This window comes from Puntigrus tetrazona, chromosome 13, assembly GCF_018831695.1.
Source record: "Puntigrus tetrazona isolate hp1 chromosome 13, ASM1883169v1, whole genome shotgun sequence".
Lineage (NCBI taxonomy): Eukaryota > Metazoa > Chordata > Actinopteri > Cypriniformes > Cyprinidae > Puntigrus > Puntigrus tetrazona.
This window is the reverse complement of record NC_056711.1, coordinates 5,008,121-5,021,879: the sequence shown is the minus strand read 5'-3', so window position 1 is coordinate 5,021,879 and position 13,759 is coordinate 5,008,121. Positions and strand designations below refer to the sequence as shown.

The 13,759-nt window shown below is 39.2% G+C and overlaps 1 protein-coding gene across 3 annotated transcripts in view; it reads left to right on the top strand.

The window, feature by feature from the left end:
- sema4ga (sema domain, immunoglobulin domain (Ig), transmembrane domain (TM) and short cytoplasmic domain, (semaphorin) 4Ga) overlaps positions 1–13,308 on the top strand; it is a 31,938-nt gene extending 18,630 nt beyond the window's left edge. For all 3 annotated transcript variants that reach the window (XM_043255104.1, XM_043255105.1, XM_043255103.1), the window contains 7 exons: positions 2,020–2,195; positions 5,525–5,672; positions 6,440–6,662; positions 6,764–6,879; positions 7,069–7,223; positions 7,571–7,632; positions 8,213–13,308. In XM_043255104.1, the coding sequence (XP_043111039.1) occupies positions 2,020–2,195; positions 5,525–5,672; positions 6,440–6,662; positions 6,764–6,879; positions 7,069–7,223; positions 7,571–7,632; positions 8,213–9,129 (1,797 nt within the window). In that variant the 3' untranslated portion in view covers positions 9,130–13,308. The remainder of the gene's footprint in view (positions 1–2,019; positions 2,196–5,524; positions 5,673–6,439; positions 6,663–6,763; positions 6,880–7,068; positions 7,224–7,570; positions 7,633–8,212) is intronic.
- The last annotated feature ends 451 nt before the right edge of the window (positions 13,309–13,759 follow it).

The following is a 13,759-nucleotide window of genomic DNA, read 5'->3' as shown; positions in this document are numbered from 1 at the left end:
CACGTCTTTTCTAGGCTTCTACTCTGCAGTGTTTGTTTACCATCTGATGTTTTTGCGCACATTCGGCGTGCTGCTCGGTGATCAGTGCATTTAAGTTATAGTGCGTGTAGTTTGTCGAAGACACAGAACGTGTCTTTACGGTCTTAGAGGTCAGGATGTTGGATGTTTACCGCAAAGGGCATTTTGTTGTTGATAACTGGCTTAGAAGTTGGGATTAATAAAAAAATAGTTTTTAAATGTTTAGTTTTCAGTCTCTTATGGTCATCAAGGCTACATTATTTGATCCAAAAACAGTAATTTTGTTAAATATTTTTGCAGTATAATATCAAGGTTTGAAATTGTTCTGCTTAATATTTTTTGACGGATAGAAAGGTGACATTTTTATTTGAAATAGTAATCCTTTGTAACATTATAAATGCATTTACTGTCAGTTTTGACCAACAGAATGCGTCCTTGCTGAATAAAGGAAGGTAAATAAATAAATAACTTCAGTCTCCAAGCTTTCAAATGACAGTAGAGTTGCATTATAAGCCAGTATATTAAGGACGGGGCTGGTAAAGTGTGTGAAGCAGGCTGTTTGGACTGAGGGTAAAATCAGCTTCTCTGTGGCGGTTCACACAGCAGGATCACCTTAATGAGTAGATTATTGTTCATTATCCACATGCTAGAGGGATTGAATGTTGTTAATGCACACTAGCTGACATTGAGCTGAGGAAAAGCCATAATTAAGCACAGTACCTCAGCTGTTGTCAGTAACAGTCTGTATAAAGACTTAATAAAAGCTTTCTTTTTCTTCATTCTGGCGCAGACTACAAATCACTTGCACTTGTTTTTTAAGTATCCACAAAGATGGATTGAGACGGTTTATCGCATCAGCGCCAATGCATTAGGCTCTGGTTTTATATCACCATACATCTGCTTATGAATATCACCAGGCTCAGATGATGGCATCATACATCAACATTCAAAAGCTAGTTTCCCTTTTCCACAGTGGAAATGAAAGGCCATTACATTATAGCGTCTGTGTTATTACCGGAAACTAAGTAATGGGGAAACCAAAAATTGTTGTAAGATGCTTTGGGATCTTGTCAAAGTGATTTCGTCATGAAGATTTATTCTCCTCTTGCGAGGCAGCATGGAAAATTTACTTGATCCCCATGACATGATGGGAGATCCCTTTACATACAAAATAACCCATCCAATTCAGTGCATTTCCTTTTCCCACAGTCACTCTGGTGATAAGGTTAGCTGCCACCGGCCATGCCAAGAGCCAGTGATCCATGTTAAAAGAATGTATACATTTTCTTCTTCTTCTTTTTTTGGTAAAACTCTTGAGTTTCTATAATAGTGTTAAAAATGTACAGTAGTCCACATTTGAAGTGGATCAAAAAAGACAAGATCTGACCAGAACTGATCTCACTTAATGATTAATATATATACACCTATTGATAAATATTTTATGTTTTTTTGTTTGGTTTACCGTTTATTTGTAAGTGGCTTTACATGCTAAATCAAGTAGCAATCTTGGGACAATAAAATGTTTTTGAAAAAAAGTATCTTATGTGGACTAAGACTGCAGAAAAAAAATGCAGAAAAATATACTAAAAGAATTTGTAATCATTTAAAATATTATTACAATTTAAAATAAATGTTTTAATATATCTTAAAGCATAATTAATCCATTTAATAATTGCAAACATTGCAGCATCACTTCAGTGTCACGTCATCTTTCAGAGATTTGCTGCTCAAGAAACATTTCTTCTTATTATCGATGTTGAAAAACACTTGCGCTGTGTGTAGAAACCTTAATATGGTTTCTTTTAGGATTCAATGATGAATGGAAAGAAATCTTCTGCATCTTTATAAATGCAAACTGTCACTTCATGTATCATTGCTAAGTAAAAATAATAATTTCTTACTGGCACCAGACCTTTAAACGGTAGTGTACATGTTAGCAGGCCTTTCAGATATCTGCTGTTGCATCTTACGATTTCCTTTCTGCTGTTCTCTGTCTTGTAGAGAGACAGAGGAGGTCTCCTCACGCTACAGAAGAAGTGGACCTCCTTCCTGAAGGCCCGTCTGGTGTGTTCTTTACCTGACTATGAGTTTCACTTCAACGTGTTGCGGAGTGTGTTTTTTCTGGAAGGCTCCAGCCCTCAGGACTCTGTATTTTATGGCATATTTGGACTGGAATGGTAAGATGTCTTTTGTACTCTCCTGTTTGCATAATTGCCAATTTATCTTTCCGCAGTAGTGTTTCGATTTCATTGTGGGTGTCAATTACGTTAGTTATCTGTCATGATGAAAGTCACTTCTTCAGGTTCTCCTTCTCAGAAGGAGACCGTCTTTCTTAAATGATCCTGGCAGTTGTTTGTGGAAGGTTAAAGCGTTGTCCTGCCGTGCATTCAGGGTGGCATGCAAATGACTTCTCAGTCGATAGCGATCGAAGGATCCTGCCAGGGAACGTCGCGTGATTTTGCTGTGACTGGCGGGTTTGTTGAAATGGATTTTGTCTATTAGTAAGTTCATCTGTCAACCCTGACTCGCTCCGGCCATTTACATCAAATAAGGCGACAGCATTTACAGTCCACCTGGATCATCAGAATGAAAATCGCTGACACGTCCTCATGCTGCCTGGAGCACAGGGGATGTTTTATTCACAAGCAGGTCACGTTTTCTCAGGAGATCAGAGAATTTGTTCTGGACACATTACAAAGAGGCCCGTGAGCCAAGCTTTGACTAGTCATTGATAAAACTGTAAGATGTTGCGCTTTGAAGCTCGAGGGCCGCGCTTTTTTTTTTTTTCTGTCAGCATGACAGTCGAGCAGTTTCTTTTTATTCAATTGTTTCTTTTCACACATTTCTTTAAAGCTAAACTGGTTACTACGCATCGGTCACACACGCTTAACGTCTGCCTCTTTGACTGACACGACAGTCTTGACGCCCTGCTGAAACCAGAGGGGCGGTTCTGATGAGCTGCCAGGCAATCAATCTGTGGGCTGCGGCTGCCTGAGGTGCAAACCGCAAACATATGAGTAACAGTGATGAATGACAGGACAGGCAGGACCATAATGTCTGCTGCGTTAGAAAATAATTAAGAGGCAGAAGGAGAGAGAGCGAGAGCGAGACAGGGAGAGACAAATGAAATGAGAACGAGTGCATCAGCTGAGCGGTGATGACCTGATCACACTGACCTCTAGCAGGGTAAGGTTGAATGACTCTGGTGTCACCATGTCATCAGGTTGGGTGTAAAGTCTGCTTTGACGTGGGAGCTTGTTTTCCTGAGTATCAGGCAATTCGGATTCAGTCACGGAATCTCCAGCGAAAGACCTTTTCTTTTAAGGAAGTGTTCTCACAAAACGGAAATCTGTATCATACATTATCTACTCGTGTTGTTGTTTTTTGTGAAACAGTAAAAAGAGTTATTTAAAGGGGTCATGAACTAACTTTTTTATTATTTTGTCCCCTTAAAATGCTCTCAAGGTTTTTACATCAAGAAACATAATTAATGGGCTATTTTCTGTCCTGTTTTTAACCCCCCCTCATTTGAACTCTGTTTGTTTGAGTAGGCGTGATGGATTGTAGACTCAGAAGTAAACACCCACTGCTATGATTGGCTAAATGTTGTGTGTGTTTGACAGCCTGCAGTTCGTCCAATCTTTCTTAATGTTGGGATCAGAAGGAAGGCAATGCAACCTTTTGTTTTGCATCCTTTTGCTTCTGCGTAGACCAGTTGTTGATAGACTGGCTTCAGTATAAGCTGTTTTTAGACTAACTTGAAAGTTTTGAGTTCTGAAGCTCACCGGATATTTTTAGTATAATGACCTTCTATGTCAATATAATTTTTATTTCTCAATTCATGACTTTTTAACAGAATGTTAAAGCTGCTCTTTTACTTGAAAAATAAAAACAGTACCTGAGGCTGTGAGGCTCTATGAAGATTTTTTTGTGTGTTATAAACAACTTTACATTTACAGTATTTGAAATATTATTTATATAATATATGTTGTCAGTATATAATTAATTTAATATATCAATAAAATTAATATGTATAGGATTGCAATATTCTAACTTATTAATTTAGCTAAAATAACTATGTAGCAACACACTGATGACATTTTCAAATTAGAAAAACTTGCAACAACAAATTTTGTCAAGCTTGAAGGGATAGTTTAACCATAATTCAACCATAATGTTATAAGCGCATGAGAATACTTGTTATGCATAAATAAAACAAACAAAAAAACTACTTTATTAAAACAATACACTTTCAGAATAGTACCACAATGCGTGCATGTGTTGCTGCTGACTCAGGAGCCTGGTTGTTAAGACATATTGAAAGGACATGTGGGCCAATCTGTTTAAAGCTGCTTTTCCACTATCTCCGACATTCGTGCACGATGGTCTCATTTCAAGCCCTAGTTGCAGTTACACAGATCTTACAAATTGGTTTTGAAGCAACTTTCAAGGTTGTTAGCAGTGGTGAAACTAAATAATGATAAATGTATGAATATAGCCAACAGAACCAATGACCACCAATACATCTGTAAGAAAACACAGTAAGTTTTCAATGGCTAAACAATGCAAGTAATTATAGAAAAATTGGGCTGGCTTGCTTATCACAAAGACGCTAAAGACTGCAGCCTGGTGTGCCTCTTAAAATCAGGGCAGTGAGGTTTACCTGCTCAGCTCAAATTATGGAAAATGATTACTGATGGCTTGGTGGTTTTATTTAAACAAATTGTTGAGCCCAAATGCAAAAAAATATTTTACTGACAATACTTTTTGGGGGTAATTTTGACATTTTCTGCCACTGTCTATCGTCATTATCTGGAATAGAGAGCTTGGATATTATGCACAATTTCTATTTTTGAGTTCCATGGAAAAAAAATAATCATACAAGGTCCAAATGACACTGGGTGAGTATATAGTGACAGAATCATAGTTTCTAGTTGAAATATCCCATTAAGCTACTACTAGAAGTACTCTTTCCCTTTCTTGTTTTGTTCCCTATAGCCACTTCTAATAAGTGCCCCTTCTTCTTTTTCCACTAGGTTGTACTCATCACTTGAGGAGCTTTGTCTGTGTTGCTGTCTCGCCCCTTCACCCACTCACTGTCATCCTCACCTCTCACACACTTTTTGATAAATTTGTAATCTATTTTTCGTGTTTCCATGGTTACGCAGTGGGCTTATGAGGATTTTATGCCGGCATGCCAAGACCTTGAGAAACAATGAGCACAGCACAGGCTGAGAGGCTCTTCGGATAATAAACCCAAGCGTACAAACTGGAAACTGGATCGACCACAAAGCGATCACACCTAGGCTGATTCACCACTTTCATGAATGCACCTTCTATTCACTAATTTTCTTTGTGCTCCCTTGAAATATATCCTGAAGAAATGGCCGAGTGTGGGTGTTCCTCGTCCCAACATTGGCTCAGGGTTTTACCTGACATCATGTAGTGTTGGGTTTCTCTTCTTTGTACTGCTTTGAAAGAATACTGACCTGCGCTTCTTTTTCAGGAAAAACGTAAAGGCGTCTGCTATCTGCCAGTACTCTATTTCGGATATCCAATGGGCCTTTGAGGGGCCTTATATGGAGAGCAAAGAGGACTCCAGCTCCAAATGGACACAGTACACAGGAAAGGTGCCAGAACCACGACCCGGCTCGGTACGGCCAACAGTAGCTATACTGGATTACAGTAATACTGATCCCCTGTTTCGTCTTACACTGGCCCGATTATCCTCATCTCTGAAACACTGCCTTCTCGCTGACTCTGACGGGGAAGCACAAGTCAGCACTTCATAGGTTCAGCTACTAAAGTTTTCTAATCACCGTGTGCTTTATGCACAAGTCTCCGCTTCAGAGAGCACAGCGAGATACAGGTACAGCGTCGATCTAGTTTCATCCAGAAATCAGACGCTGATGAGCAATTTTATAGAGTGCACATGGAGAAAATGGGCTTATTTCATCAAAGCATTTTGCCATGGAGATTAGTAGCAGGCAGAAAATCTTTGCTGATTGGCTGCATTATGAATTTTGAATCTGTGATATTGCTAATGAGCGAGTGTGTACTCGAGTGAGCAGCTTTAATTGCTGTTCGAAAGTTTTCAGAAATTGAAATCATTCGGTTTTCCTGGCCTATTTTGAGTTTTTGGAAGAAAAAAAAAAAACACTTCTCAAACGCTTGAACAGTGTCTGTCTGATAATTGAAATGACAGTTAAATTACGTCAGTTTTCAGTCAAGAGGCAGAGAATAGCTCAATGTCCTACATTCTCAACGGGTTCTTGGAAATTAGTATGCAATCCCACTGTGCCAGAAAAATAGAGAATTTCAGACCCTGTATTGTCTGTATCTGCTATCCTTTCAAGGATGTGAAAATGTCAGGTATATGCAGCTATTGTCAGAAAGTGGTCTAATCATACTTTCTCTTCAGTGCATCACAGATCAACTTAGAGCAAAAGGCATCAACTCATCCGCTAACCTGCCAGACGATGTACTTCACTTTGTTCGTCGCCATCCACTCATGTACAGGCAGATCCTTCCTCAAGAACAGCGCCCCCTGCTGTTTAGGAGAAACGTGGACTACACCAAAATTGCTGTACAAAGAGTGACTGGTTTAGATGATCAGATATACCACGTACTCTTCATTGGGACAGGTAATGAATGTCACAGTGACCTTTCTTTAGCTCTTATCTATCAAGCACTTGGCGCTTTATTGAGTGCAGCTGGGTTCTGAGTTGTTTTGATGCTCTTCCAGACGAAGGTTGGCTGCAAAGGGCTGTGAAGGTTAATGGTCAGCTTCACATCATTGAGGAGCTGCAGCTGTTTGAGGAACACCAGCCAGTAGAAAGTATAGTCATCTCTGAGAAACAGGTGAGAAACAAACCTGTGCAAATCCTGGAAGAAGAATTAAACAAAAATGTCTCTAAATCCATCATTACAACAGTTAGTTCTCATTATAGTCTCCAAAATCCATTACTTTCAGTTTGAACTGATGCGAGTTTGACTTGATTTTATGCACAGCCCACAATGTGAATCTTACTACCCACTTGAACCTTTCAGATGAGTGTGTACGTGGGTTCGCCCACCTCTGTGGTGCAGCTGCCCTTGTCCACATGCAGCAGATACTCCTCGTGCTTTGAATGTGTGATGGCACGTGATCCCTTCTGCGCCTGGGATGGACTGGAGTGTGTGGAGATTACATCACACAACAGAAGGTATGAGTGCATGGTCATGGATACTTCTGTTGGCCATTCTTAACTTTTTAATGAATTGATGATTCATAATATGTCATGGAGCTGCCCAATCCAGATAAATGTCTGGCTTAGGGCTGGGGAACTCTGATCATTGAATTACTTTTGACACCTGAATTCTCACTTAATCTTTAGCTAATTGTAAAAGTAATATTTATTTTTCATATGAAATGTTGCAGTGCCTACATTTTTTTTGTTTTAGTTTTAAATGATTTTTATTCAAACAGTCTGACATTTATTAGCCATAGTATGGAAATATTGGTATGATAATATAATGCATGAAAATAACTAATAATAACTTCTGTCTACAGGGCCAATCTGACACAGGACATTCTGAATGGAAACCAAGGCTGTGATGAATCTACAGCAGATGGTATGAAAATAATTCTTAAAATAGTCAGTGTTGTGGTGATGATTCAGTGATTTTAGTTTTTACATTTTGAATTAGCCTTTATTTATATATTTACGGTAATCATTTTAATTTTATGGTACGTTTTAGTCATTTTTATATGCTTTTGTAATTTTTTCTTTTGTAATTTGTCATTTCTTTTCAGCTTTAATTTATTGTTAATTTTATTTACTTATTAATCATTTTAGCACTTCAACTTTTTATTTCAGTTAGTTGCTGAAGCCATGCTGCCAAGTGTTTTAGTAATTTTAAGTTTTTCATCTAAGACTGTTTCAGTTTATTTCAGCTTTATGTCCTTTTGCAAAAATTATTGTTAGACATAATTTAAGTAAACAACATTGTGAAAATGTGTTTAAAATTTGTGTAGTCAATGTGTCAAATTCTTCAATGAGTCATAGCTAGTGGTAAAAGTCATATGAAGTTAATATGAACCAATATCTATCCAGTGAATCATTGTTTCTGCGGTAACATGATCTAGCAGATTAACCATAAATTATTCCAGTGTAATTATAACTAATGTGTGTGTGTCTTCACTCTGTCATAGACCAAGTGTTACACCGCTCTCGCTCTGTGATGGCGGGTGATGACGTGCTACTACAGTGTGAGCTCAGCTCCAATCTGGCAACCCCTAAGTGGATGCTGAATGGAAAGAAACCTCTGCAGGGTTACGGGCTGGACTCCGGTTACCGGATCGGCACTGACGGCCTCCTGGTCATCGAGGCTCGACCTTATCAGAGCGGCGACTACTACTGTTTTGCCCTGGAGAATGGTGTCCATGTTCCTGTGGTGATCTACAGCTTGACAGTCCGCCAAGAGCTTCCCGCACCTCCTCCCGTGGAGCCGACGAGGCCACGTTTGACCACAGCGATCTACTGGACCATTCAAACTTCCGCAAGTGACCCCCCGGAGGACTTCTATCCGACCCCAATGTCTCCTCGCTTCGAGTTCCTGTCCGTGAGGAACATGGAGGCCATGTACCTGTCCCTAATCACTATCCTAGGAGGCCTGTGTTTTGTTCTAACAGTTGTCCTGCTTTACGTGGGATTCTGTTTGCAGGGTCGGAGGGGTAAATACTCATTACGGGCTGCAGCTCGCGCCGAAAGAAAGCGAGGTGCCCACATGGAGCTGAAGACCATCTCCAGCCATTGCAATGGGAAACCGGACGCTCACGACGGCCTGCTGCAGATCGTCCCCGGAGAAGCAACTACGTCACCCAACAAAGACCTTCCTCCTGCTCCACCTCTCCCACCGCCTCCAGAATCAGAGTACGTCAATGGACTCTCTGCCACTTTACCCAGCGTCTTACGCAAGATGAATGGCAACAGCTATGTGTTGCTGAGACAGACAGATGGAGACACCACGTCTCCGCTTTATTACTCCTTCACAGAGGAGCTCAACAGGATCCTGGAGAAGAGGAAGCACACGCAGCTGTGTAGTAAACCTGATGAGAGCTCGGTGTGAAATCGAGATGTGTTCTCGACTCTTGTCGTCTAACATCCCTTCTTCACTCAGACTAACTTTAACTGGATGATAATGAGTGCTTTTATTGGAAGATAAACAAAGCATTGGTATTTCTCTAAAAGAAGCAAACTCCTTATCCGTTTGAATTTCAAATGTCAAACTTGTGACTTTTAACAGACTGGGGAAAGCCCGCTGGTCACAAATTACAAGGAAAGGACCCAAACAATGGAAATTCTACCTCAGCACAGCTTTTGGCTTATTTTAGAATGCTTGCGTTAAAATTGGGTTGGAGTTGGGGATGTATAGTCGGGCACACACAACAAGAGAACCAATCTGGGGGAATCAAGTAAGTGATTCAGTTACAAACTAGTTGGAAAAAACTTTTACAAGGCAGCGTTGTAAAAAAAAAAAAAAAAAAAAAAAAAAAGCAACAAGATGAACTCAAATGGAGGTACTGCACCAGAATGGAGCGAATCAGATGAAAACTCTAGTGCCATCGAGCACTGAATGTCTTTGATATGTCCTTTATTTTAATATTTTCTAATTTATGCCAACACTGACCTTTTCAGTAACAGCTTGTAATAATAAGCATAATTAAAAAGAGCAGGGATAACAGACTTTAAAAACAATTAGAAATGCACTTAATGGTACTAATAGTGTAAATATAGCATTTATTGATAGTTTCACAAGAGTGGGAACCTAGGAAGATGACAGTATTAACCACTGAGATGCACTTTATAGACCGGTAGCATTTGTTTTGCGTGAGGTGCTGCTTATTGTGACAGATTTGGAGAAGACGGAATGGATTACAAGGACAGGACCGCTGCGGAAGATGAGAAAGCGACAACATGATTTGACTCTGAATGCGAGAGGGAAGACTGTGCACGGTATCTGAGCAATGGACCCCTAAATATGTCTGGATTGGTTTGACTTGAGATCTGTTACGTATCAGATCTGTATGTCTCTTGTAGTATAAATCCACATGCACATGAACTGACATGATTCCTTGTCGGAATCCTTCATCGGAATTCCGGAGTCATTGGCTGCTAGGTCTCCATGGCAACCACAGAGCAGAGGTAAAGCTGATGCTGACCTTTTTAGATTATCCTTTTGACATGACCAATTATTACAGCACCTCTTACAGTCAGGTCTCGCAGTCTTAACGGGGATTAGCGAATTAGCGCAGCGTCGTGAAATTAGGCTTCTGCTGCCAGTAAATAAACTAAATTCAGTTCTAGTCAGGACATGATGAACACTGAGTATTGTAACATGGCGATATTGGGGGGGGGGTTAATTATCCCTTACACTTCCTGTAAGTCCATTAAACTGTTGTGTAAATGTTCGTCTTGGAACTCCTCCAGCTGCTCTGACTGCCCACATTTGCGTGCAAGAGCATTTTGGCGTATCTCCCACTATTTAAGGGGAACGAAGCACCTGGTTCTGTCTGTTTAGATCAGAATATGCAGATTGCAGTGGAGCCGAGTGGAGAACATTAAGGCCACATGTTCAGAACAGAGCTAAGATGAGCACTGCTGATAGTGCATTTCGCTCTCTCTCTCTCTCTCTCTCTCTCTCTCTCTCTCTCTCTCTCTCTCTCTCTCTCTCTCTCTATGCTTTGTGTTCAGATGTATTGTTTTTGTCTTGTTAAGTGGAGTTGGACTTTAAATTTATCCTCATGTCATTAAAAACCTGCATCGTATTTTTACACAAAAGAAGATATTTTGAAAGTATCTTTCCGTGGCTCTTTCTATAGAGTGAAAACTTTGTTATGACCAAAAAGGATAAAAAAATATATATATATATATATATATATATATATATATATATTTCTCAGGATATTTGTCTTGTTTTCCAGTAGATATATGTAAACGTTATTAAATTAAGGTAGATTTATAGTTGGATATTAAATTAAGCTTAAATCTAAAAAAAAAAAGTTTTTCATTTGAATTAGGATTTGTTTTCTTACCCTGTTGACAGATGCTTTTTTTGTTTAAAGCATATAATTTCATTAAGTTGTCTTCTTTTCTAAAAGAAAGTATGTTGTTGTGCTTCTGTAAAAGTAAATGTATCTTGATTTAAAACTGTTCTGATATTTCTATTGGAAAACAAGATGAAAATACTAGGTAAGAAAATTATTTTTGCAGTGTAGAAATACAACAAGCCAGATTCAAAATGCGTTGCCTTTGACTCAAAAACATTACGGGAGCAGACCTTTTATAATGAATATAGCAAACGCATTTTATTGTACCTTTGTCATTTTTTGAGCTTGACAGATTGTTTCCTCCATTTTTTTTCTCCATCATCGCTCTGAATCCCCCAACGCCACCTTTTTTGTTTGCATTTGACAAATGGCTTTCATGTCCGTGCATACACCTCCATCATGGTGTCTAATGAGAGCAGAATAGATCTGCATACGCATCTGACCTCCACTTTCCCAGAGGGTCACAATCTGTGATTAGATGCTTGTCCTCATGCAGCTCATATGGTCTGTTCCTGCAATGTTTACATCCCTTGAGTCTTATATTCCTATGAGAGAGGTGCTCCTGCGGATTCTTCTAACATGCCAGGACAGGTTTGTGGATGAGAAATATTTCATCTGCTGCCCGCATTCAAAGTGAATTTAAAGTGCACTACAGAGAACGAGATTGACAGAGAAAGATCAAAAGAGAGTCTGGAGAATGTATTGAAATAGATTAGAAAATGGTCATTAAGCCTTTTAGTCTCATTTAGAGCAACTACAGAGCCCTCAGCAGAGCCGTATCTGATCCCAGATTCAAAAATGGCATGTTAATGTTGCTAAAATGCCATTGGTCCTCTTGGGTGAAGTAGCTGAACACGATGCTCTACTTTTGGACTTAATGTACCACATAAAGAGTCATATCGACCACTTTAATGATGGTTTTTTAATGTTGTGTACTGGCAAGAGCTACATAATGATTTCAGTTTTAGGAAATATTTGCAGCATACAGGTTTGGAATGACATGAGGGAGAGAAAATAATGAAAGAATAAAGAAAGATGAAAATACCCATTTCTATGTAAACCAACAAGTCACAGAACAGTTTGGCTCAGACATTTTTAGTACATTTTTATTGACATAGAGCACAGTCCCAAAAACTGAACAATGTTGAACAAGACAACAATAAAATAGGACATTTTCAGACATTTCAGTCCTTACACAAAAATAGATCTTTGTGGCATTATCTATAAAGCATAGAGGTTTATTGGAGAATTGTTATTGATGTGTGTGTGTGTGTGTGATTTGTTGTTTCACTATTAAGCCATTCACCTTTTTCAATATAACACTTAATGAAAAATTAAAGAGGTTTATGCCCCGCATAGATGACCAGAAGAGACATATTCGGTTGAATGAGTCCCTTCAGCCATGCATACTTTATTCTAGTATACAACGCAACTGAAAAACGTGTCAGTGGAAATATTTATTTTATAGCTTTGTACAGTTTTGTGTATATTTATTTTCGTAATGTTTCAAACTGGGATTTTCTAAATTGTGGTCGGTTAGTGGTGCATGAATATGCATTTCTGAGAAGATTATTTACAATTTTTGAAAACGGAGAACCATATAATGGCTTTTAAAACGTAATATAAACGTGATGCTTATAATAACAGAAATGAAAATAAACCCAAATAATTCTAATAAAGCATGCGTTGATTCCATTTCCCTTATTACAGCAGGTTGTATATGTGGAAACGCGTTCCTACTAAGATGGTGTGCTTCCTATTTCTCGTCTTGCGTTCAGAAAATACTGTTAACCCTCCTGCAGAGCCAGCCACGTCTCAGAGTCACTTCAGTGCACAGTTGTATGCCTCTTCAGTCGTGGGTAGGATTGTGTGGGCTGCCTCTGGAACTGCATTTAATGAAGCTGGTTAGACCTGTGCTTGTCACCATGGTGAAAAAGACCATAGAATTATCAATTCGCTTCATGTTTATTTCTCCGCCGCTCTCTACATTCAAGAAACATTCTCTACTGTCTTGCCCCGTGTGCGTTTAAACAGCCCAAGGTATGCATTTGATGTGTACGTCTCTTCTTTTGTCCAAGGGTAAAGTGTTTAATTAACACAGTAATACTACAGGGAGGAGGCTGAGAAGTGTGAATTCATTACGTTCAACTTGTAAGTCTGTTTACATTTTACCTTTTAATAAACAGTATTGATGCTTCTGTTAGTGTTCCTTTGCTTTTTGGCATTACGTGAAATAAATGCACGAGTCAAGCATAGTATCGAAAATGAGGTTAACATCCTTGTCTGTGCTGACGTGTAGGCGCTACAAAACAGGTATTTTTTCTCATTGACTTGAATGAGAATGAATTGAAACAAAGCACAGGTCAGTCCAGGTTTGAACTGCGAGAGAGCGCGGGAGGCGTTTCATTCATGAGGGTATAGTCACAAATCACCAGTTCTTCCATTAAAAATGAGTAGGGTGTCTGTTGCTTTATTAACGGCGATTAATGTGCTACAAACGTGATTTGGTCTAACGATGCCCATCCTGCATAAACATGCATTAATCCTCACATAAAGGTTCAAAATGTCAGCCTCGGAACCTGAGCCGAGGAGATACAAATCACTAAAGAGATTCAAACATTCACAGCATGATAGTAAAGCGTTACGTCT